Below are 25,557 nucleotides of genomic sequence, written 5' to 3'. Positions count from 1 at the left end.
AAATGTGTGCATATAGACACCGGTGCTGTAGGGTGGGGAAGGGGGTAGAGCAGAGGGAGGGAGTCGGGGCGATGGGGAGGGGAGGAGGAGCGGAGGGAAAGGGAGGGCTCGGTCTGGGAAGGCCTCCTGGAGGAGGTGGGCTCTCAGTAGGTCTTGGAAGGGGGCAAGAGAGTTAGTTGGACGGCTGTGAGGAGGAAGGGCGTTCCAGGCCGGAGGTAGGACGTGGGCCAGTGGTCGACGGCAGGACAGGCGAGTTGCAGGCCCAGTGAGGAGGTTAGCAACACCTCCACAGACCCCTTCCTGAGAAGCATTATTCATTCAATAGTATTTATAGTATTTATTGAGCGCTTACTATGTGCAGAGCACTGTACTAAGCGCTTGGAATGTACAAATCGGTAACAGAGACAGTCCCTGCCCTCTGACGGGCGCACAGTCTACCAGCTCTGCCACTTAATAATAATAATAATAATGTTGGTATTTGTTAAGCGCTTACTATGTGCCGAGCACTGTTCTAAGCGCTGGGGTAGACACAGGGGAATCAGGTTGTCCCACGTGGGGCTCTTGTCAGCTGTGTGACTGTGGGCAAGTCACTTAACTTCTCTGTGCCTCAGTGACCTCATCTGTAAAATGGGGATTAAGACTGTGAGTCCCACGTGGGACCATCTGATTCCTTGTGTCTACCCCAGCGCTTAGAACAGTGCTCTGCACATAGTAAGCGCTTAACAAATACCAACATTATTATTATTATTTATTATTAAGAACGATAGCAATAAATAGAATCGAGGGGATGAACATCGCATTAAAACAATAGCAAATAAATAGAATCAAGGCGATGTACATCTCATTAACAAAATAAGTAGGGTAATGAAAATATATACAGTTGTTCATCCAATCGCCTTCATCGTGAGCTTACCGCGCACAAAGCACTGTACTAAGCGCTTGGTAGAGTCCAATACAAGAACAACATTCCTTGTCCCCATTGCTTCTCTCGCTCGCTGAGCGTATGTTCATTTGTTTATTTATTCGATTGTATTTATTAAGCGCTTACTGTGGGCAGAGCACTGTAGTAAGTGCTTGGAAAAGTACAATACAACAATTAAGAGTGGCGATCCATGCCCACAGCCAGCTCACAGTCTGGTGGGGGTAGGGGAGAGACAGACGTCAGTACAAATAAATAAAATTAGAGTCTATACATTAAGTGGTGCGGGGCTGGGAGAGGGCGGAAGAGCAAAGGGAGTCGGTCAGGGTGGCGAGGAAGGGAGGGGGAGACGAGGAAAAGTGGGGCTTAGTCCGGGAAGGCCTCTTGGAGGAGGTGGGCCTTCCATAAGGCTCTGAAGGAGGAGAGAGTCATTGTCTGCCGGATTTGAGGAGGAGGATGCTGCTGTGTAACCTTTTTTCTTTCCTTTTTTTAATGGTATTTGTTAGGCGCTTACTATGTGCATGACTCTCTACTAAGCACTAGGGGAGAGTGAGTCTCACAGTCTTCACCCCCGCTTTACGGGGGAGGGAATCGAGGCATTGAGAAGTGAAGGCAGAGAAGCAGCATGCTGCAGTGGTTAGAGCACGGGCCTGGGAGTCAGAAGGTCACGGGTTCGAATCCCGGCTCTGCCGCTTGTCTGCTTGTCGGCTGTCTGCCGTCTGCCTCTTGTGATAGTCGTATTTACTGAGCTCTTACGGTGTGCAGAACACTCTACTAAATCAATGTACTAAGAGATAGAAGCAGCGTGGCTCAGTGGAAAGAGCCCGGGCTTGGGAGTCAAAGGTCATGGGTTCAAATCCCGGCTCCGCCACTTGTCAGCTGTGTGACTGTGGGCAAGTCACTTCACTTCTCTGTGCCTCAGTTACCTCATCTGTAAAATGGGAATTAAGACTGTGAGCCTCATGTGAGACAATCTGATTACCCTGTATCTACCCCAGCACATAGAACAGTGCTCTGCATTTAGTAAGCGCTTAACAAATACCAACATTATTATTATTATTATTATTATTACCGCATCCCGCCCCTGATTCCCAAGTAGATCAGCTTCCCGAGTGCGTGTCTCTGGACCTCCTTCCCCTCTTCAGTTTTTGCCTTCTGTTTAATTCAACTCCCATCGTCCTCTGTCGCTATGTAGAGGAATGATGATAATAATTATTATTATGGTATTTATTAAACGCTTACTATGTTCCCAGCACTGTTCTCGGTGCTGAAGTAGATACAAGTTAGTCAAGTTGGACACAGTCCCTGTCCCACATGGGGCTCACACTCTTGACCCCCATTTTACAGTTGAGGTAACTGAGGCCCAGAGAAGTGAAGTGACTTGGCCAGGGTCTCGCAGCAGACGTGGCAGAGCTGGGAATAGAACTCATGACCTTCTTACTCCCACACTTTGGAAGGGGTAGAAGAAATGTCGAGTCACTTGGCCTTCCAAAGATCACTTTAGCTTAATCTGTTCCGAAATCAATTTATTTTTCCGGCAGTCCATGGTATTCACAAAAGCTTTCTCCAACACCACATTTCCAAAGAAATGTTCTTTTTATCCTGTTTATTTTCACTGTCCGGCTTTCGGATCCACACCTTGTCACCGGCAACACCCTCGACCTGATGATAGTTGGCTGAAATCAGTTGTTTCTTGCTGATAGCGGCAGCACCACAGAATGGATCTGGGTAAGCCTCTCCACCCCTCCCGCCCCTCCCCGAAACTGTCCCCAGATCCTCTTGGAAGAATTCAAAGAATTCCCTCTAGACTGTGAGTTGCTGTGGTCAGGGAACGTGTCTGTTTCTTGTTATCTGTCCTCTCCCAAGCCCTTAGTACAGTGTTTTGCATGGAGTAAGCGCTCAATCAATAGGATTGAAGGAGTGAATGAGCACCCCATCCCCGGCTGTACCCCATCCCATCCCCTCGGCCGGCAGAGGAAGGAGCAGAACTTGTAGCAGGAGGAGGAGGGAACGGTGCCAACCGTAGCCGGCTGACTCCCATCGGGCCGGCAATGTGGTTGGAACGAGGTCGAAGGGCGCTTGGTTTCGGCAGGGCACCGCCCTCCGCCCTCTGAGCCGATAAATGAGGCGACACGTGGCGATGTGGTCAAGAGAAGGCTCAGTTTTGTAAGACCAGGAGGAAAAAAAACCAATTTTTGTGCTTGGAGTGGCTCTCTGTGGTGTCGGTTTATTAATAATAATAATTATTGTATCTGTTAGCACTTATTATGTGTCGGGCACTATACTAAGCGCTGGGATGGATACAAGCAAATAGGGTTGGACATGAGGCACCGACAGTCTCGATCCTTATTTTACCGAGGAGGTAATCGAGGTCCGGAGAAGTGAGGCGACTTGTCCAAGACCACAGAGCGGGCAAGTGGTGGAGTCAGGATTAGAACCCTCGACCTCCCGTCTCCCAGGCCCGCGCGTTATCCACTCCGCCGGGTTGCTTCTTAAGGAACTAGGCCTTTTTATAGGGTTTAAGCTCTTACCGTATGTGGACTAGGCCATCTTATTCTGGTGAAGCATTTCCACCCCGGGCACCTGTCACCCGTCGCCCGGGGACGGGCTCGTGGGGAAATCGGCGAGAGAGAGTGACCGTGGATGGAAAGCCCGAGTTTTATACAGAATTTATTCCGCGAGGCCGATTGAATCGTTTGATTATTTTGGACGCAGACGGTTGAACTTCCCTTTTGGGAGGAATATGATTATTCGGTGAGATGAGAGTTTCCCTAACGGAAAGGATGGACTTGTGTGTTCCTCGCGTTTGGCGGAACGCCCGGGGCCCACCCAGGTGGAATTCGCTTAGGGTCTCTTGGCAGGTGGGGAGGCGGCTACCTCTCACCCACCATTTCTTCCCACTTCTGGGTCAGACACCCATGGTGAAGGCCCTACCTCCCACCCACCCGTACTTCCCACTCGGGAAGAATCCACCTATGCCTTCCACACCCAGGGCGAAGGGCCTGGCATCCAGACCCCACGAGCGTTCAGCGGGCCGGGACCCTCACCCGCCCATCCCGCGGCTCCTCGGAGGGGCAGAGGGGCCCCGCAGCCGGCTGCTGCGAATGTCCATCCTCTGCCCAGAGAGCTCACCTCCTCCAGGAGGCCTTCCCACACTGAGCCCCCAGTTTTTCCTCTGCTCCTCCTCCCCATCACCCCGACTCCCTCCCTCCGCTCTACCCCCTTCCCCTCCCCACAGCACTCGTCTATATTTCTAATTTCTCTATTTTATTAATGATGTGTCTATATCTAGGATTCTATTTCTCTATTTTGACGGTACTGATGCCCGTCGACTTGTTTTGTTTTGCCGTCTCCCCCTCCTAGACCGTGAGCCTGTTGTTGGGTAGGGATTTATCTCTGTTGCCGAATTGTACTTTCCAAGCGTTTAGCCCAGTGCTCTGCACACGGTAAGCAAGCGCTCGATAAATACGATTGAATGAATGAATGGCGGGTACTCCGGGGTCACCTTGCGACAGCATCGTACTAAGCACCGGGGTAGATGAAAGCATATCTAGATCGTAAAAATTGCTGTGGACAAGGAACGTGTCTGTTAATATTTTACTCTCCCAAGTGCTCAGTCCAGTGCTCTGCACACAGTGCTTGAAGGGTCACCTCCTCCATGAGGCCTTCCCTAAGCACACCCCCCTTTTCCTCACTTCCCACTCCCTTCTGCGTCACCCTGACTCGCTCCCTTTGCTCTTCCGCCCTCCCCGCCCCACCCCACTTATGTCCATAGTTGTCATTTTATTTCTATTAATCTCTCCCCCCCGATAGACCATAAGTTTATCGTGGGCAGGGAACAGGTCTGCTTATTGTCCTATCGTCCTCCCCCAGGCGCTCGGTACAGTGCTCTGCACACAGTAAGCGTTGGATACAATTGAAAACTGAATCCAATTATCTAATCGAGTCGGGCACAGTCCAGGGTCCGACGTGGAGTTCGTGACTTATCCAACGTCGCCCAGCAGACAAGTGGCAGAGCTGGGATTGGACTCTTGGAAGGAAGCAGGATGGTGCAGTGGATAGAGCCCCATTCTCATGAATGGCAAGTTCCCAGTTTCGGTCATTCAAAATAACTCACTGTCTTCCGGGAGTTACTGTACCTAAACTCAAAACTTACCCCTCCTCATTCCTAGGGCCCGTCACCCATCTTTTCTTTCAAGCTACTGACCCAGGCGGCTCTCAGAACAAGAGGGCCCGGTTTTTATTCATTCACGGGCCAGTTTTCCAAGGTGACCGAGCCCCATTTTTCTCAAGTTAGCAACCGAATGCGGTTATCTAAGCAGAATTCAAATTACTAGCCTGCAGCTAGAACTGGCAGGCTTTTGTGGGCGGCAGGGAACGGCAGGGAACATACTTTATTCCTGTTGCACAGTTGCTAGCTAATAATAGTGGCATTTAAGCGCTTACTAGGTGCCCGGCCCTCTTCTAAGCACTGGGGTTCTAAGCCACACTGCTTCTCATTTCATAATGCACAAACTTCCCTGCATGTTAAAGGCAAAAGAAGCCACTTCTGGCACAGATGGAGGAAGGGATTCCCCCCAACCCTGTCAACAGCAGTCGCTTCCTCCTGCCCCACCTTCAGCCCCCTCCTCCCAGGGTTATTTTCCCCCCCCAGGTCAGGAAGGTGGAGCAGTAGAGCTCTGGAGGCTGTGGAAGAACTGCCTTCTCCGGGGGTTCATCTTCCTCAACTTTTATTCCTTCACAGGCCAGTTTTCCAAGGTGACCGAGCACATTTTTCTCAAGTTAGCAACCGAATGCGTTACCTAAGCAGAATTCAAATTACTGTCCTGCGGCTAGAACCGGCAGGCTTCTGTGGGCACGGCAGGGAAGGGGAGCTTCACGGATTCTGCCGGCTCAAATTCTTCACTCATGGGTCCCTCCCTCTGACCGGGGCTTTGATGTTGCAAGCTGCTTTTCAGAGATTGTTTGCTTAGGCCTAGCCCACTTCCGGCCTCGGGTCTGGTACGTCCTCTCAGCCCTCGCTCTTCTAAATCTCGGACAATCACTTCCCCCTACCCTGCTTCCATCTCCTCCTCCTCCTCCTCCCCAGACTAGGTCCCTCCTTCCCTCTTCTCTTAACTCCCTTCTGCACCCCCCTCACTTGCTCCCTTGGTTCTTCCTCCCCTCCCCGCACGCTTCGAACAGTGCCTACTGTAAGCACTCAAAATACAACTGCATAAATGAAAAAAAAAAAACCTGTATAAAGGCTTAACTAGATTTTTAAAAAGGCACCGGCCAAATCCAAGGCATTCTCATTAGTGTTTATTTCGATACCTGGGGGACGACAAACATGGCAGTGATACAAAAACTTAAGAAATTGACAAAGCTGACTGTACAAAATAATTTAATATATACAGAGTTTGGACTGACACAGTCTATATCCTCTCTGCTGGAGAGCTGTACAAGTTGTCCACGGAGCGAGACCCGTCACATCTTTTCTTTCTTCAGGCAGGAAAAGAAAGGATGCTTCATGGCTTCTCTCAGAGTGATTCTTTTGGACGGATCGTATTCCAGCATCTTCTGGATGAGGTCGAACAGGTGCTCGTGGTCGGTATCCTGAGAGAGCATGAATTCCTAGAGAGGAGGGAGGAAGACGCGGAGCAGGTTTTCAGGGAGAGGTCCGCTTTAGCCCTTCGGGGCACGCACCCCGATTTCCACGGCCGCAGAGATCGCGCGTAAGGCAAGGAAAGGGCGTCTCCCCTTCGACTCCCCCGCCACAACCCCGGGGTTCCATCTTACCTTTAGTGGTTTGCAGCGGCGGGAGACGTATCTTCCGGCAGAGCTGTGCTCGTCCCAGTCCAGCTGGTCATGGTGGAAGTACTTTCGTTTCCTGGCCAGAAAGGAGATTTGACATTACTCTCTGTCAGTCACGGAGGTGGCTTGGGGGGGGGGGGGGGGGGGAAACGGGACGGACGGACAGAAAGCTAAACGTTTACATTTGGGTGGAAAAAAAGAGCACCAGCTAATCAATTTTCCTTCCGGCCACCACACGGCAGAGCTTAATGCAAACTGAGGGAAAAAAAACGTACCTCGTTTTCTGTATCATATGCATGGGTAGAGGTCCTAGGATCCTTTCCATCATTGCCAAGTGCTCTTTACTGTCGTGTGTCTGAGCGGGAGAGAAAAAAGGGAAACTATAATGTAAAAATTCCCCCATTTTCCCTGCCTCTTGTTGATCTGTGCAGAGTGTCAACTTTAGAGTTCAAAATCCATCCCATCCCAAGCTGCCTGGTTGGACTAGAGACCCGTGATCCAGACGAGGGTGCGGGACGGTTCGAACCGCTTTTTAGTCAGGCGGCGGAGGCGTCCCTACATCCCGGGGAGAAATAGATTTTTACGACGCCTGAAGAGCCACGCCGGGCAGCTGAAGCTGCAGACGAAAGGCTGAGTGGCAAGCCGGGCCCCGGCCTGAAGGACGAGTGGGGACAAATCACCAAGCTCGCAGGGACTGAGAGAACTGGCCTCGTGAGGACGACGAACGGGCTTGGGGAAAAACAGAAGATGGGAGGCGTCAAAGGAAACCAAAACCAAGGCCGCTCTCGGCCGGACCTGCTCCTCACTCACCGGAAACACGGTGAAGCCCAGGTAATATTCAATGAGAATGCAGCCGATGCTCCAGACATCACAGGGCTGGGACCATCCGAGAGCTGCAAAACAGACTTCCGTTAGGCGGTCGGATTCTGGGTTTTACGAACCCTTAAAAGCACGACTGGGGACCCGAGAAGACGTTCACTCCGATGGGAGAACCGACCTAGAATGACCTCGGGGGCTCTGTAGTGTCTCGTGGACACTAGCGTGCTGTGATGTTCGTCGTCGTACGTTGCGCTTCCGAAGTCCACAACTTTGATGTCCGCATTTTTCAGCGTGCGTTCATCCCGTTTCTACACACCAAAGCGCACAGTCAAGAGGAGCGGAGACATTCACCCATTCGATCGCATTTACCGAGCGCTTGGAATGGACAATCCCAGCAACAGATAGAGATGATCTCTACCCCCCAACGGGCTCAGAGTCTAGAAGCGCACCGCTCGGTGCTTCAAGGAAGACCCTGCTGCAAATGAAGACTTTACCATTTTGGGATTATACTCCTCCACGTAATCGGACTGCACAAATAAAATGTTTTCCGGCTTCAGATCTGTGTGAGTCAGTTTGTTACTGTGCAAGACTGCAAGAAACAAAGAAAGGAACGTCGACTCGTAATGTTTCTCCCCCCTCACCCAACGGCACCAAGGAAGGGAATGGAAAAGTACTTACAATTTACAGATTTGCAGATCTGGTATGCCATCTGCCTGATGTGATCCAGCCGAAAAGGCAAAAAACTGTTTTCTTTAATGAAGTCATAGGTACTGAGCCCCAGCAGTTCAAAGACGATGCAAACGTGACCGTGGTGATCGAACCACTCCAGCATCTGGACGCAGCGGCTGCAGCCGACAGAGGAGGAAAACCACCCGGTTAAACCACCGTGACCACGCCGGGAATAATCAGCGGGCGCCCTTGGGCCCATAAGAAACTCCATTTCGATCTCCTACTTACAATGTGCTGTTTGGGTCTGTTGCGTTTAAGTGCTCCAACACTTGTATTTCGGAACGGGCCGCTTCACAGTATCTATCGACATTTTTAACGATTTTAACTGCAACGTGCCTACCGCCCCTGGAAAACGAAGGCCCGAGAGATGAACTGTTGCGGAAGAACGCTTCTTTCTAGCGACGGAGAGCGTGTTCCCTCTCCCCTTTATCTACCCCCACCTCTTTTCTATTCACAGCTCTGCCACGTGCCCGCTGGGTGACCACGGACAACTCCTCTTTGCCTGTTCCCTCCTCCCACCTCGATCGTCTTCCACCCACCCCAGCGCCAGACCGGCACCACGGTTATCTGACAACCCGTGGCACGAAACCCCCGAGGACGAAAGCCGAAGACTCACGCTTTATGATCGATGCATTCCACCACTTTCCCAAAGGCCCCTTCGCCTAAAGTAGCCACGATTTCGTCTAAGAGAGAGACATAAAATCTGTCACACGAGAAGTGGGGGCATCTTCATTACTGCATTACACGACAAGGGTAAAGGCTATCAATGGAGATATTCTAGGCCTTGTGGCTACAAAAACAAGCTACTTAACACTAGACATTTATTTTTACCGGGCAACTCATCAAAACAATTAGTTACAACTATCTTCCGGTCTAATCTCACTCCCCGATCTAACGCCATTAAGCTTCATTTCATTTCATTTATTTCCGAAGTTCTGAATATCAACAGTAAATTTCCATAGAAAGTAAAACAAACCCAACCCCTCCCCGCCAAAAAGAAAGAAGAAAAAAAGAAAGAAAGAAAAAGAAGAGAAGAGAAAAGAAAAATAAAAGAAAGATTTCCAAATTCCTGACATCTTATTCTATACAGATTATGCTATCTCCAAAGTTAATAAGTGTGGAAAAATATTCTATACATCTTGCACTTAGTACGTCTCCACTCTGACAGATCAGGTGACCCTCCTCATCATCCTCTACACTCCTGGATCTTTTCCTTCGGTGACTCTTCTGGATACGGCAAGTGGGCGGCACCAAGATCGTCCAGCCAATCAATATACCCGAGTGAATTCAGGGCAGAATACGAAATTCATTCAGCGGGGAGATATTCAGGCATTCAGATACACGCCAGGCCACAAACGGTTGGCAGGAGCAATTTCAAATTCAGTCCCCAGAAATTCACAGGGCACATAGTTTATGTTAACAGGAGAAAAACATGGCAAGGAACAGATTTTCAGATAAGATACTCAAAAGTGGCAAGGCAACATCACATAATACAATCTTTTTTTTCTATATTAAAAAACGGTGCAATTGAAATACTGTAACAAAATTTAACTGTCCTGTATTCGCTAGTTTCATCTTGACTGCAGCATATACATTTTACTTGACTTACAAAAATCACACCCGTGGCCAAATCGGGGGTTCCTAACTCACCTACGAAATTATTTCCACGGCAGCCAAGTCAACAGAATGAGCAGGCACTGATCTGAGGCTTCACATTTGCAATTTAGGAACGTTACGGCCAAATCGACGCAGGGGGCATTGGGTAAATACTTCAACTAAGCTGCTTAACGTTGACACATAGGTTGTGTGCGGCTGCACATCTGCTGGCATGTCCAGCGCCGACTCTCAGGCTGCTGGAATTTAGGAGCCGCAGAGAGGCTGCGTGGGCTAAATATCTCTTTGAACGGAATCTACAAGAGCAGCCCACCTTGGCCACCGATATTAAGGTACCATTTTTGACATCTGCTCAAGATCCGCTTTAATTAAATCGGGCACGACCACCTCCAACCCCGCCGTGGAAAAAACCCGCTAAAAACGCCCACTCTCACTAAGCAAAAATATCGATGAGTTTCAGTAGCTTATTAGCCTTCGCACCCATTAAAAGCATTTAGCATCATAAAAATCAGTCCACCTCTTCTAAAAACAAAAGCCCCCTCCCCGCACCCCAAACTCCCCATCATTAATCGCTTTCCTGCTTAATTGCAAAGTTCAATGTCCAAAAACCGAGTAAAAAATGCCTCCTACCGTATGCGAATGGTGCGAGGAGCTACGATGAAAGTTGAACTTCTTTTTGTAACTACTTCTTCCACTTCTACCAGAGGACTTGCTACTGTGGTTGTGATAACCACTCTCATGGTCTCTGTGATGATGCCCAAATTCAAATCCTTGACTGTCATCATTCCTATACTCGTCGATGTAGCGCCGATTATGATAATCTCTTTCGTTCAGAGACCTGGCTTCCAAATAACGGCTACGAAGAAATTACAACCGACTCGGTCGACGGCTCTTCAGAAACGCTCCTGGGCGGTGGAAATTTCTAGGGCAGTTTTCTAGACACCCATCTAAAGCCCCCAACTTTCAACGACAGCTCTGAAGGAGAACCGAATTGCCATTTACTGGAACACACCTGAAGAGTCCGACCAGCCCAGGGCTCTGGTCTCCAAAAGTGGCAACGAGATGTTAGGAGGAGGACCGCCCTGCTCGGCGGTCCTCTCCAGAGGGGCTCCCAACTTTCCACCCCCATTCCCCCCCCACGGATGACCTGGAACTCAAATTGTATGAAGATACCTCCTGTGGCAAAGGATCACAGAGCCTTTTGGCCCGAGGGCCTACGCCCCAATCCCGTCGGGGAAATTCTCCCTCATTCCGGACCGGCTGAGGCCTCGTGGTGCTCGCCCCAAGCCACAGGCTTCCTCCTCTACTCTGGGGGAAGCAGACCAGCCAGGATCCTCTCCACCCTCCCCAAAATACGGGGCAGTTCCGCTTGTTATCCCAGCCCGCCGGGCCATTCATACAACCCAAGGGGACCGCGTTTCTAGGGGCTTTGGGGGCAACAGAGGAGAGTTCCAAGCGGGAACCGCGCTGTCGCCGTGGATCCCGGATTGCCCCCGGCCACCGAGAGAGCACTGCGTTCGGAGCACGCTACAGACGACTCTACCATCGTCTGTCCATACCGCTCCAGGAGATGGCGGAGAGGCAACGGTGTTGGAAGTCGGACACGTCGGTTTAAAAATAAAACAGGCGGGTGAATACCTATCAGACCCTTTTGAGTGATTATGCTTGCAGCGCTTGTTGTCCCGGGCACTGCTGGGTGACCTCCTCTTCCGTTTATGGCTGCCGCACCTCCGCTGAGGCCAGCTCTCCTTCTCGTCCCAGTCGGGACAAGCCGTTCTTCTCGAGTGCCGCATCTGAAAAAAATTAAAAAATCTTGCCCATTAAATTGCATCCCACGTAGCTGCGATTTACGTCCGAGGTACGAAGAGAGAGATCGACGGATATGAAAACGACAGTGGCTTTAACATGGGACATCTGGCGGGTGAAAACTGAATTCGGGCTCGGGTCCCCTTAGGTTCTTCAAAGTCAAACGCTCTCCTTAAGCTCCTAGTCTGGGACTCCACATCAACAATTCATTGAGTCAAAGGATGAGGAGGTTCCTGACAAACACCACCACCGCAGCCAAACTTTGCAGAGGAAGAATGAATGCCTTGTCAAAATTTAATAGCCCAAGGCAGGGGAGCAAATTGCTGCAATATAAACATGCTGATCAAACAATGAGTCATCTGTTACTAATCCGTGCCACAGTCCCTATCTGCCAGTGCTCCACTGTGCCTTTTAAATAAAGGAAACAAGTCTATGCAATAAAGGAAACGAGTCTAGGCAAGTCTTGCCTTAGTGAGGAAACAAGGAGGGCAAACATGAATCTCCCCTGGCTGATCATCTACCCTATTAAAATATTTTACCCGAGAACGCTGCATGTTGATCCTGCCCAGGACCTTCCTTGAAGCCCGGATGTGGTTCTAAGGTAATGTCCTCCTCGGGAAAGGAAAAAACGGGCATTCGGTCATATTTCTCCCTTTTCTGATCTCTCCCGGACTGTCTCTGAGTATTACTTTTCCTTGCTTGCGTCACCACCTCGGGTTCGAATCCTCACTGCTTTTTTAGTTCCATTGTCTTTTGGAGGACATCCCTCTCCAACCCTGACCTTTCTCCTTTTCGGCAGCCTCCCGTTTCCCCCTGCCTTCAGGACATCTCTACCTGGATGACCCGCCCCGGACACCTCAGATCCAACAGTCCAAAACCCGAACTCCTCTATCTTCCCACCCTAAACACTGTCCTTCCCCAGACTTTCCCCATCCCTGTAGACGACACCACCATCCTTCCTGTGTCCCAAATCCATTGCCTTAACCCTACCAACTCATCTCTCACTCCATCGGTTAACCAAACCTAGTCAATTCTACTTCTGCCACGTAAAATCCGCCCTTTCCTCTCCATCCAAACTGTTAGCTGCCTCGGGCTACTGCACCAGTTTCCTCACCGTCTCCTGCCTCTCCCAAGTCTGTATTTATTCCACTACCCGAATCCTCCCCCCAGCTATCGAAAATAAATCTCTACGAACGCCTTTCCATCGACTTTAAAAGCACTTCATCAGCTCTCCCCCTTACCTGACCTTGCTCGTCGTCCACACCTCAGCCCAAAGGCTTGGCCCCTCTAAAACCAACCTATCCACCCTACCTCAATCTCTTATGTAGCTGCCGAACCCTTGCTCACATCCTCCTTCGGGCCGTGACCGACACCAGAGTCCCCACCTTTTTTTAAAGACTATTTATTAAACTCGTTATGGGAGGGGAACTGTGACTCAAGTGCTTAACACGGTGTGGAGAACCGATCTAACTGCTGGTGGAGACACAAGTTAATTACCTTCGCAGCCTTGTTAAAAATAATCACATCTCCGAGAGGCCAGCCCCTAAATCCTTATCCCCCCCCCACCGGATTTTCCTCCCTTATGCAGGGAAACACACCCCACTCCCAGCCCCCTAGGACCTATATCCATATACAATACTCACTTTCCCATTTTCTTTGGTCCCTCTCCCCATCTAGACTGCAAATTCTCTGTGTCGACCAACGTTTTTATTAGGTCTGATTCCTGCAATCACTTAGTGGTAAGAGGTTTTTGAGAACGAAAAGCGCTCGAATACCCCGGGATTAATTCGTTCCGTGCCCAATGGCGCTCAATAAGCAATTTTACTGCAAGGCCGAGGTCGGTGTGCAAGGTTATAATCATGGCGTTTGTGAAGCATTTACTACGCGCCAGGCGCTGGACTAAGTGCTGGGGTAGATACAAGTAATTATAAGAAACAAGACAGACACAAGCTATTGGAGGGAGGACTTCACCCCCGTTTTTACAGATGAGGTCACTGAGGCACAGGCATTACGTGACTTGTCCAAGGTCACACAGCAGACAAGCGTGTCCCACCTAATTAACTCGTACTTCCCTCGGGGTTTAGAACTGTTTTGACGTTAAATATCGTTAACTTAAAAACAGTGGCAGGGCCGGGATGAGTGATGATGATGATGATGATGATGATGATGATGATGCCAGGCCGGCCGGCAGGGTGTAGTGGGAGTCTGGGAGTCAGAAGGTCATGGGTTCTAATCCTGCCTCCGTCACTTAATAATTACTATAGTATTTGTTAAGCACTTACTATGTGCCAAGCATTGTACTCAGCGCGGAGGGCAGAGACAGGGTAATCACGTTGTCCCACGCAGGGCTCAGTTTTAATCCCCATTTTACAGAGAAGCGGCGTGGCTTAGTGGAAGGGGACCAGGCTTGAGAGTCAGAGGTCATGGGTTCTAATCCCATCTCTGCCACTTGTACGCTGTGTGCCCTTGGGCAAGTCACATAACTTCTCTGTGCCTCAATTTCCTCACCTGAAAAATGGGGATCGGGGCTGTGTCCTGCCCGATTTGCTTGAATTAATTCATTCATTCGTATTGATTGAGCGCTTACTATGTGCAGAGCCCTGTACTAAGCGCTTGGGAAGTACAATCCGGCAATAGATAGAGGCCATCCCTGCCCAACACAGTCTCTTCAGGGTCACAGTCTAAACGGGGGAGACTGACAACAAACAAGTAGTCAGGCGTCACTACCATCAAGATAAATAGAATCACTGATATATAATAATAATAATGTTGGTATTTGTTAAGCGCTTACTATGTGCCAAGTACTGTTCTAAGCGCTGGGAGGAGATACAGGGTCATCAGGGTGTCCCAGGTGGGACTCACAGCCTTCATCCCCATTTTCTAGATGAGGTCACCGAGGCCCAGAAGTGAAGCGACTTGCCCAAGGTCACCCGGCTGACAAGTGGCCGACCCGGGATTGGAACCCACGACCTCTGACTCCCCAGCCCGGCCTCTTTCCCCTGAGCCCCGCTGCTTCTCTGCGCACCGTTAGCAAAACAAGAGTAATAAATAATAAATAAAAACAGGCGCAAGTGCTGCGGGGAGGGAAAGGGCGGAGGAAGGGAGGGAAGGAAGGACTGCGCCTGGCACCCGATGATGACGACGACAATGGCATCTGGGGAGCGTTTACTACGTGCCAGGCACTGTTCTAAGCGCTGGGGGGACGCAAGGCTCCCATTCCTAATCCCCATTTTCCAGATGAGGTCACTGAGGCCCCGAGAAGGGAAGCGACCTGCCCAAGGTCACCCAGCCGACAAGGGTCTGGAACCCACGCCCTTCGATTACACTGTCGCCGACCTGTCCGTTAATAATAATCACGTTGGTATTTGTTAAGCGCTTCCTCTGTGCCGAGCACTGTTCGAAGCGCTGGGGGAGACACGGGGGAATCGGGTGGTCCCCCGTGGGGCTCCCCGTCTTCATCCCCATTGTCCAGATGAGGCGACTGAGGCGCAGAGAAGTGAAGTGACTGGCCCACGGTCACCCAGCTGACAAGTGGCAGAGCCGGGATTCGAACTCCTGACCCCTGACTCCCAAGGCCGGGCTCTTTCCACTGAGCCACGCTGCTTGTCCGGCGCTGGGCCCGGTGCTCAGCACAGAGTGGGAGCTCGCTAACCCCGACCTTAGGAGTGAGCGAGCTCCGAGGGCCCGGCCGGGGCCTCCTTCCCCGCAGCGCCTCTGCCCACCGTTGCCAAAACACACTAACACAGGAAAAAAGCGGGCACGAGAGCAGAGGGAGGGAGGGAGCATATAGGACAGTGCCTGGCACGTAGGAGGAGCTTGATAAACCCCTCCCTTCTTAGGAGGAGGGACAGAAGAGATGGCGTTGGCTAAGCAGCCATTTTGTGGCTGCCTAAGGGCGGCCCACAACATGGCGCTGGGGGACACCACCTCCTCCCTCCTTCTCCTCTCTCTCTCCTCCTCCTCTCCTTCCCCTCCTCCTTCTTCCTCCCCCTCCTCTCCTCCTTCCTCCCCCTCTCCTTCTTCCTCCCCCTCTCCTTCCTCCTCCTCTCCTTCCTCCCTTCTTCCTCCTCCTCTCCTTCTTCCTCCTCCTCTCCTCCCTTCTTCCTCCTCCTCCCCTTCTTCCTCTCCTCCTCCAACTCCTTCTTCCTCTCCTCCTCCAACTCCTTCTTCCTCCTCCTCCTCCTCCTCCTCCTCCCCCTCTTCTTCCTCCTCCTCCACTCCTTCCTCCTCCTCGTCCTGTCCTTCCTCCTGCTCCACCCTCGGCGGCCCGGTGCCCCGGTGAACCCAACGGTTAGAGCCGTCCAGCATCGTCCGCCACGGCCTGAGAGAGGATCCACACCATCGACGAAACAAATGGGATAATAAGCAAATAATAATAACGACGACGGCGATGATGGGATTTGTTAAGCGCTTACTAGACTGGGAGCCCTTCGATGAGCAGGGAGGGGCTCTCTCTGTTGCCCACTTGTCCATTCCAAGCCCTTGGTACAGCGCTCAATAAATACTACTGAATGAATAACAATAATGTTGATACTGGTTAAGCGCTTACTATGTGCCGAGCACTGTTCTAAGCGCTGAGGGGGATAGAGGGGAACGACATCGCCCCCCGTGAGGCTCCCAGCCTTCATCCCCATTTTACAGAGGCGGGAACCGAGGCACAGAAAAGGGGCTTGCCCACAGTCCCCCAGCTGAGTGGCAGGGCGGGATTCGAACCCACGCCCTCCGACTCCCCAGGCCGGGGCCTTTCCCCGGAGCCCCGCGGCCTGGCCGTAGGAGGGTGTGTGAAGCCGGGCGGGCCTCCCGGAGGAGGTGAGGCCTCGGCGGCCGGTCCTGCCGCCTCGTCCGCAGAAGGGGGTGGGGGCCGCCATTAGGGTGGTCCACCTCTGCGCTTGGCACAGAGTGCGAGTTCGAGCAGCACCATCTTGACGAGCGAGGGCCGCCCCTCCCCTCCCCTCCCCCCCCCGGGGGGGCGTCCAGTAAAGCCCCCAAAGCAGGCCCCGCCTGAGGGCGGGACGGACACCGGAGGCCCCCACGCCGCACCTTGGCCTCCACGAACGACACGCTGAGCAACAGGGGCCGGCGAGGCTCTCCGACTAGCGATCCGCGTCGTCCTCTCCGCCGCCACCGGCCGCGACGCCCAAAATGTCCGCCGGCCCGCAAGAACCTTCCAGAAAACGGGAGGGGAGGGAAGGGGACGGGAGGGGAGGGACGGGGCGGCTAGGCTGTGCGCATGCGCCCGCTCCCCGATGACATCACACTCGGGGGGGTGGGCAGAGCGCGGTGGGTTGTGCGCATGCGCCCCCAACCCATGACCACACACTGGGGTGGGGGCGGGCAGAGCGGGGTAGGCTGTGCGCATGCGCCCCCTAACCGGCGACAACACACTCGAGGTGGGGGCGGACAGAGCGCTTTGGGCTGTGCGCATGCGTCCCCTAACCGAGGACAACACACTTGGGGTGGGGCGGACGGAGCGGGGTAGGTTGTGCGCATGCGCCGGCCAGCCGGCGACAACACATTCGGGGTGGGGGCGGGCAGAGCGGGGTCGATTGTGCGCATGCGCCCTCTAACCGGCGACAACACACTAGAGGTGGGGGCGTGCAGAGCGTTTTGGGCTGTGCGCATGCGTCCTCTAACCGGCGACAACCCACTCGGGATGGGAATGGGTTAGGTTGTGCGCATGCGCCCTAACTGGCGACAAGACACTCGGGGGTGGAGCGGGTTAGGACGTGCGCATGCGCCCCCTAATTGGTGCCAGCACATTAGGGGTGGGGCGGGTTAGGCTGTGCGCATGCGCTCCCTGACTGCCGACAGCACAATCGGGGTGGGGTGGGGCGGGGCGGGGCAGGGCAGCGCGGGTTAGGAGATGCGCATGCGCCCCTCACTGGCGACAACACCGTCAGGTTAGGGCGGGTTGGGCTGTGCGCAGGCGCACTTGGGGAAAGTTGAAGGGTTGGGGCTAGACCCTGCCCGCCAAGGTGGTGGGCGATCATAATAATAATAATGATGGCATTTGTTAAGCGCTTACTCTGTGCAAAGCACTGTTCTAAATGCTGGGGTGGGTACAAGGTGATTAGGTTGTTCCCCCATGGGTCTCACAGTCTTCACAGTGTAAAATGGGGATGAAGACTATGTGCCCCACGTGGGACAACCTGATGACCCTGTATCTCCCCCAGCGCTTAGAACACTGCTCTGCACATAGTAAGCGTTTAACAAATACCAACATTCTTCATCCCCATTTTCCAGATGGGGTCACTGAGGCCCAGAGAAGTGAAGTGACTTGCCCAGACTCACCCAACTGACAAACGGCTTGAGCCGGGATTTGAACCCACGACCTCTGACTCCCAAACCCGGGCTCTTGCCACAGAGCCACGCTGCTTCTCTATGTGTGGTCATGAAATTGTACATTCCAAGCGCTTAGTACAGTGCTCTGCACGAGTAAGCGCTCAATAAGCACTTGAATGAATGAATGGAAACCCGGCCAGAGAGCAAACAGTGGCCTGTACCAGCACGCCAGCCCCCAGCCCCCCGACCTCCAAACTCTCTGTGGGCACAAACCATGCCCATCAACTGGTATTTTGCACTCTGGCATTTAATACCTTGCTCTGCCTACAGTTAGTAATCAATCATATTTAAACGCTTCCTGTATGCGGAGCACTCTACTGTTACTATTAATGATAATAATCGCTGTAGTGTTGGTTAAAGCACTTACTATGTGCCAAGCACTGTTAATGATGATGGTTTTTGTTAAGCGCTACCAAGCACTGTTAATGATGATGGTTTTTGTTAAGCGCTTACTATTGGACAAAGATTGTTCTAAGCACTGGGATAGATGCAATAATAATAATAATGATGGTATTTGTTAAGCACTTATTATGTGCCAAGGACTGTTCTAAGTGCTGGGGTGGATACAAGGTCATCAGGTTAATAATATTCATTCTTTCAATAGTATTCATTGAGCGCTTACTATGTGCAGAGCACTGGACTAAGCGCTTGGAATGTACAATTTGGCAACAGATAGAGACAATCCCTGCCCATTGACGGGCTTACAGTCTAATGGGGGGGGGGAACAGACAAAAACAATAGCAATAAATAGAATCAAGGGCATGTACATCTCATTAACAAAATAAATAGGGTAATAAAAATATATACAAATGAGTGGATGAGCACAGTGCTGAGGGGAGGGGAAGGGAGAGGGGGAGGAGCAGAGGGAAAGGCGGGGAAAAGGGGGCTTAGCTGAGGGGAGGTGAAGGGGGGTAGAGGGGGAGCAGAGGGAGCAGAGGGAAACGGGGAAGCTCAGTCTGGGAAGGCCTCTTGGAGGAGTAGGGTTTTGAAGAGGGGAAGAGAATGAGTTTGGCGGAGGTGAGGAAGGAGGGCATTCCGGGACCGCGGGAGGACGTGGCCCGGGAGTCGACGGCGGGATAGGCGAGAACGGGGGACGGTGAGGAGGCGGGCGGCAGAGGAGAGGAGCTTGCGGGGTGGGCAGTGGAAAGAGAGAAGGGAGGAGAGGTAGGAGGGGGCAAGGGGATGGAGAGCTTCAAAGCCCAGAGTGAGAAGTTTTTGTTTCGTGGGGTGGTCGATAGGCAACCACTGAAGGTTTTTAAGGAGGGGAGTGACAAGCCCAGAGCCTTTCTGCAGGAAGATGAGCCGGGCAGCGGAGTGAAGAATAGGCTGGAGCGGGCAGAGACGGGAGGAAGGGAGATCAGAGAGAAGGCTGACACAGTAATCCAGCCGGGAGATTATGAGAGCCTGAACCAGGAAGATAGCCGTCTGGGTGGAGAGGAAAGGGCGGATCTTGGCGATATTAGAGAGGTGAGACCGGCAGGCCTCGGTGACATATTGGATGTGTGGGGTGAACGAGAGAGCCGAGTCGAAGATGACACCGAGGTCGCGGGCCCGAGAGACGGGAAGGATGGTCGTACCGTCCACGGTGATAGGGAAGTCAGGAGGAGGACAGGGCTTGCGAGGGAGGGAAGATGAAGAGCTCAGTTTTGGCCATGTTGAGTTTTAGGTGGCGGGCAGACATCCGGGTAGAGACGTCTTGGAGGCAGGAAGATATACGAGCCTGAAGGGAGGTGGAGAGGACGGGGAGGAGATGTAGATCTGTGTGTCATCTGCATAGAGATGATGGTTGAAGCCGTGGGATCGAATGAGTTCACCAAGGGAGTGAGTGTAGATGGAGAATACAAGTGTTGGTATTTGTTAAGCGCTTACTCTGTGCAGAGCACCGTTCTAAGCGCTGGGGTAGATACAGGGTCATCAGGTTGTCCCACGGGAGGCTCACAGTCTTCATCCCCATTTGACAGATGAGGGAACTGAAGCCCAGAGAAGTTAAGCGACTTGCCCAAAGTCACACAGCTGATAAGCGGCGGGAGCAGGATTAGAACCCACGAACTCTGACTCCCAAGCCCGGGCTCTTGCCACTGAACCACGCTGCTTCTCTGCTTGCCTTGATACAAGGTAATCAAGTTGTCCCACGTGGGGCTCATGGTCTTAATCCCCATTTTACAGATGAGGGAACTGAAGAACAAAGAAGTGACTTGCCCAAGGTCACCCAGCAGACAAGTGGCAGAGCCAGGACACAATACCTGCCCACAACGATCTTATATTTTAGAAAGGAAGACAGACATTAATAGAAATAAACTAAAATTACAGGTGTGTACATAAGTGCTGTGGGCCTGGGAGGGGGGATGAATAAAGAGAACAAGTCAGGGTGAAGCGCTTACTATGCACCAGGCCCTGTACTAAGCGCTGGTGTAGATTCAAGGTAATCAGTTTGGACACAGTCCACATCCCATATGGGGCTCACAATTTAAATCCCCATTTTCCAGGTGAGGGAACTGACCTTTGTTTACCTTTCTGTAGTATCTGCGTTCCCCTAATGCTGGATTCTTTTGTTTGTAGAAAAGAATGAGGTCTTTTATGAGGTCTTCCTTTTTCATTCCTACCATCTCAACCTTTCAGTGAGTCTCCAATCCCCTCAGGAACCGCACTAAATAATAATAATAACTGCGGTACGGGTTAATCGATCCTCTCTATTGAATACTTACTGGGTGCAGAGTGTACGAAGTGTTTGGAAGAATGCAATGTCAACAGTTTGTACACAGGTTCTCTGCCCACAAGGAGCTTACAGTCTAGAGGGGAGACAGACATTAAATAAATTAATAATAATAATAATACTAATGATGCTAATACTAATACTAGAGAAGCAGCGTGGCTCAGTGGAAAGAGCACGGGCTTTGGAGTCAGAGGTCATGGGTTCGAATCGCAGCTCTGCCACATGTCAGCCGGGTGACTATGGGCAAGTCACTTCACTTCTCTGTGCCTCAGTTACCTCATCTGTAAAATGGGGATTAAGACTGTGAGCCCCACGTGGGACAACCTGATTCCCCTGTGTCTCCCCCAGCGCTTAGAACAGTGCTCTGCACATAGTAAGCGCTTAACAAATACCAATATTATTAATGCTGGCACTTGTTAAGCGCTTATTATGTGCTGAGCACTGTTCTAAGCGCCGGGGTAGATACAGGGTAAATTACAGAGATGGACATAAATGCTATGGGAGGGGAGAAGGATGCAAATCCAAGGGCGAGGGAGACTCAGAAGGGAATGGAGAGGAGATGGAAGCCTTAATAATAATAATAATAATAATGTTGGTATTTGTTAAGCGCTTACTATGTGCCGAGCACTGTTCTAAGCGCTGGGGTAGACACAGGGGAATCAGGTTGTCCCACGTGGGGCTCACAGTCTTCATCCCCATTTTACAGATGAGGGAACTGAGGCACCGAGAAGTTAAGTGACTTGCCCAAAGTCACACAGCTGGCAAGTGGCAGAGCCGGAGTTCGAACCCATGACCTCTGACTCCAAAGCCCGTGCTCTTTCCAGTGAGCCACGCTATGTTGGTATTTGTTAAGCACTTACTGTGTGCCAAGCACTGTTCTAAGCACTGGGGTAGATACCGGGTAATAAGGCTGTCCCACGTGAGGCTCACAGTCTTCATCCCCCTTTTACAGATGAGGGAACTGAGGCACAGAGAAGTGAAGTGACTCGCCCAAAGTCACACAGCTGACAGGTGGCAGAGTCGGGATTAGAGCCCACGACTCTGACTCCTAAACCCGGGCTCTTTCCACTGAGCCATGCGGCTTCTCTAAACGCCTTACTGTTAAGCATTTACTATATACCAAGCACTGTACTGAGAGCTGGGGTAATAATAATAATTATGGTATTTGTTAAACACTATGTGTCAGGCACCATACTACACGTAGGGGTGAATATAAGCTAATCAGGTTGGGCGCATTCCCTTTCCCCCGAAGTCCTCACAGTCTCAACCCCAGCGCTTAGAACAGTGCTCTGCACATAGTAAGCGCTTAACAAATACCAACATTATTATTATTATCCCTATTTTACAGATGGGGTAACCGAGGCCCCGAGAAGTGAAGTGACTTGCCCACGGTCACGCAGCCAGCAATTGGCAGAGCCGGGATTAGAACCCAGGTCCTGTGACTCCCAGGCCCGGGCTCTTTCCACGAGGCCATGCCGCTTCTCGCCTGCTACTGATTCCAATTTGATCTGACCTGCATCTGCGGATTTCTTTCTGGGGTGGGGAGAGAACCTGCAGCGAGGGGCAATCGACTAAGAAGCAGCATGGCAGAGTGGCTGGAGCTGGGGCCTGGGAATCAGAAAGTCACGACACATATTAAGCCCCTAATGCCACAAAAAAACCCCCAGCTCCTCCCCATCGACAATAAAGGTCCGTTGCTCCGCTTGGGAATTTCACGTCGCTCCTTTCAATGCATCGAGACAGATTTCCTACTTGAAAATCGACACAACCCACGTCGAAGCTCAAATCAAGGAGATTTAGTCGAAGTGGGTTATAGTGGCCGGCACACTCGTGTTAAATCGATGACAGAATTTGCTGGGTATCACAGAGAGCCGTTCTTCATGATTTCTATACAACTGAAAAAAATCGGGCTTCAAGGAAACTTGGGTTTCCCAAATCCGGTTGGCAGAAGCCTAGATCGTATATTCAGTTTGTGAAAAATCCAGTAAATTCACGATAAAGACGTTTGTTTTTCTCACAGATAATTGGGCCTCCCAAAATAGGGGCCTATCGCGTATCCCCTTTGAGGTTAAAGCTGTAAATTAAATCTGTACACACCTGGCGGTTATCCATGCCTACTGGAATTAACTTGGTCCTACCCTCACGCTGTAAGTGTTCATAAATCATGCTGCATCATTAAATGTCACGCAGTTAAGCAGACTTTAAAGCCATGATTCCTTGGTAATTGCAGACGTGTTGATTTGACCTCAGTTCACCTTTTCCTTGGCACTGAACTATGTTGTCCTACCGGCCTGACGACTCACAGCCCATTTTGTCCATCAGATGTTTGTGGCTTTGATATTCGAGTGCAGAACAGTGCCGAGAAGCAGCGTGGCTTAGTGGAAAAAGCACGGGTTTAGGAGTCAGAGGACGTGGGCTGTGGCCGAATTGTACCTTCCTAGTGCTTAGTACAGTGCTCTGCACATAGTGAGCGCTCAATAAATACGACCGAATGGATGAATGAATGCTGGCTCCGTCACTCGTCTGCTGTGACCTTAGGCAAACCCCACTTAAGACCCCCTTTCCCTCTACCCCCCTCCCTACCCCACAGCACTTGTATATTTTTGTATATATTATTTATTACTCTATTTTATTAATGATGTGTATATATATATACACATCTTCCCTCCCAAACCCGGTCCGCTCCCAGACTTCTCTATCACCGTGGATGGCACGACCATCCTTCCCGTCCCGCAGGCCCGCAATCTTGGTGTCATCCTTGACTCGTCCCTCTCGTTCACCCCACACATCCTATTCGTTACCGAGACCTGCCGGTTTCACCTCTACAATATCGCCAAGATCCGCCCTTTCCTCTCCACCCAAACGGCTACCTTACTGTTACGGGCTCTCGTTATATCCCGGCTGGAGTACCGTGTCAGCCTTCTCTCTGACCTCCCTTCCTCCTCTCTCGCCCCGCTCCGGTCTATTCTTCACTCCGCTGCCCGGCTCATCTTCCCGCAGAAACGATCTGGGCCTGTCACTCCCCTTCTTAAACAACTCCAGTGGTTGCCTATCGACCTCCGCTCCAAACAGAAACTCCTCACTCTAGGCTTCGAGACTCTCCGTCACCTCGCCCCTTCCTACCTCTCCTCCCTTCTCTCTTTCTCCCGCCCACCCCGCACGCTCCGCTCCTCCGCCGCCCACCTCCTTGCCGTCCCTCGGTCTCACCCATCCCGCCGTCGACCCCCGGGTCACGTCCTCCCACGGTCCCGGAACGCCCTCCCTCCTCACCTCCGCCAAACTGATTCTCTTTCCCTCTTCAAAACCCTACTTAAAACTCACCTCCTCCAAGAGGCCTTCCCAGACTGAGCTCCTCTTCCCCCTCTACTCCCTCTGCCATCCCCCCTTTACCTCTCCGCAGCTTAAGCCTCATTTTCCCCTTTTCCCTCTGCTCCTCCACCTCTCCCTTCCCATCCCCACGGCACTGTACCCGTCCGCTCAACTGTATATATTTTCGTTACCCTATTTATTTTGTTAATGAATTGTACATCGCCTTGATTCTATTTAGTTGCCATTGTCTTTACGAGACGTTCTTCCCCTTGACGCTGTTTAGTGCCATCGTTCTCGTCTGTCCGTCTCCCCCGATTAGACCGTAAGCCCGTCAAACGGCAGGGACCGTCTCTATCTGTTGCCGACTTGTTCATCCCAAGCGCTTAGTACAGTGCTCTGCACATAGTAAGCGCTCAATAAATACTATTGAATGAATGAATGAATATATATCTATAATTCTCTTTATTTATATTGATGCTCCTGATGGCTGTTTACTTGTTTTGCTGTCCATCTCCCCGCTTCTAGACTGTGAACCCATTGTTGGGTAGGGATTTTCTCTATCTGTTGCCAAATTGTTTATCCCAAGCGTTCTGCACACAGTAAGCACTCAAATACCAATGAATGAACCTCTCTGTGCCTCGGTTACCTCAGCTGTAAAATGGGGATTAAAAGTGTAAACCCCACCTGGGACAACCTGATTACCCTATACCTACCCCAGTGCTTGGCACAGAGTAAGCGCCTAACAAATACCATAATTATTATTATTAGAGCTCAGCAGCTTTAACGAACTCCCTGGCAACTCTTTGCCTTGTTTTGCACTGATAATACTGAGGCATGCAAAAAAGTTAATTCTAAGAAAAAGTTGTGTGTCTAGTCTGTAAACTCGCTGTGGGCCGGGAACCTTTCTCCCAACTCTGTTACAATGTATTCATTCATTCAGTTGTATTTATTGAGCGTTTAATGTGTGCAAAGCACTATACTAAGCGGTTGGGAGCGGACAATACAATGGTAACGGACACATTCCCTGCCCACAACGAGCTACTGGTCTAGAGAAGACATTAATACACATATTCTATACAGTGCTCTCCAATTGCTTACTGTGTGACCGTAAGTGCTCAATAAATACGATCGATGAAAAAGTTGTGAGAGTTAAGTTTACTTAGGTTAACTACCCTGAATTAGGTTGGTCTTTTGGGGGGAGTCAACCCCACGATACTAACGATGGGATTTTTAAGCTCTTACTATGGGCCAAGCACTGTACTGAGCGCAGGGGTAGATTCAAGATCATCAGGTCGGACACAATCCCTGTCCCTCACTGGGCTCACGGCCTAAGTGGGAGGCAGATCGGGTGCCAAATCCCCATTTGACAGATGAGGAAACTGAGGCTCAGAGAGCTAAAAGTGGGAGCTTACAATCGGCCCCGAACTCAGCTTTCTCCACACAAGGAGTCTCCCGCTCAGCCACGTTCTCTGAAATCTGACCCAGACCGGTCTTGGAAACACAAAGACAATTC

At 51.3% G+C, this 25,557-nt stretch overlaps 1 protein-coding gene across 2 annotated transcripts; it reads right to left on the bottom strand.

The window, feature by feature from the left end:
* Window positions 1-6,198: 6,198 nt before the first annotated feature.
* CLK1 (CDC like kinase 1) lies at window positions 6,199-16,858 on the bottom strand. 2 transcript variants are annotated; one of them, XM_029068971.2, is made up of 13 exons: window positions 16,721-16,858; window positions 11,513-11,667; window positions 10,505-10,730; window positions 9,397-9,487; window positions 8,877-8,943; window positions 8,489-8,605; window positions 8,210-8,376; window positions 8,026-8,120; window positions 7,710-7,839; window positions 7,523-7,605; window positions 6,988-7,067; window positions 6,698-6,788; window positions 6,199-6,532 (listed from the first exon to the last, which is right to left on the bottom strand). In XM_029068971.2, the coding sequence occupies exons 2-13, from the start codon at window positions 11,665-11,667 to the stop codon at window positions 6,386-6,388; spliced, it is 1,449 nt and encodes a 482-aa protein (XP_028924804.1). In that variant the 5' UTR covers window positions 16,721-16,858; the 3' UTR covers window positions 6,199-6,385. The 2 variants fall into 2 exon arrangements, with proteins under 2 accessions (XP_028924804.1, XP_016080931.1); XM_016225445.2 differs by lacking the exons at window positions 9,397-9,487; window positions 11,513-11,667; window positions 16,721-16,858 and having other exon boundaries at window positions 10,505-10,643.
* Between the last annotated feature and the right edge of the window lie 8,699 nt (window positions 16,859-25,557).

This window comes from Ornithorhynchus anatinus, chromosome 7, assembly GCF_004115215.2.
Source record: "Ornithorhynchus anatinus isolate Pmale09 chromosome 7, mOrnAna1.pri.v4, whole genome shotgun sequence".
NCBI classification, from domain to species: domain Eukaryota; kingdom Metazoa; phylum Chordata; class Mammalia; order Monotremata; family Ornithorhynchidae; genus Ornithorhynchus; species Ornithorhynchus anatinus.
The sequence above is the reverse complement of the archived record's forward strand: the minus strand, read 5'-3'. Positions and strand labels throughout refer to the sequence as shown.

Coding starts and splice junctions, on each gene's coding strand:
- CLK1 (XM_029068971.2), bottom strand. CDS start 11,667: ATGCGGCACTCGAGAAGAACGGCTTGTCCCGACTGGGACGAGAAGGAG. Junction 9,488..10,504: donor CCTCGCACCATTCGCATACG/GTAGGAGGCATT, acceptor TGCCGTATCCAG/AAGAGTCACCGAAGGAAAAG. Junction 8,606..8,876: donor GAATGCATCGATCATAAAGC/GTGAGTCTTCGG, acceptor TTCGTTTTCCAG/GGGCGGTAGGCACGTTGCAG.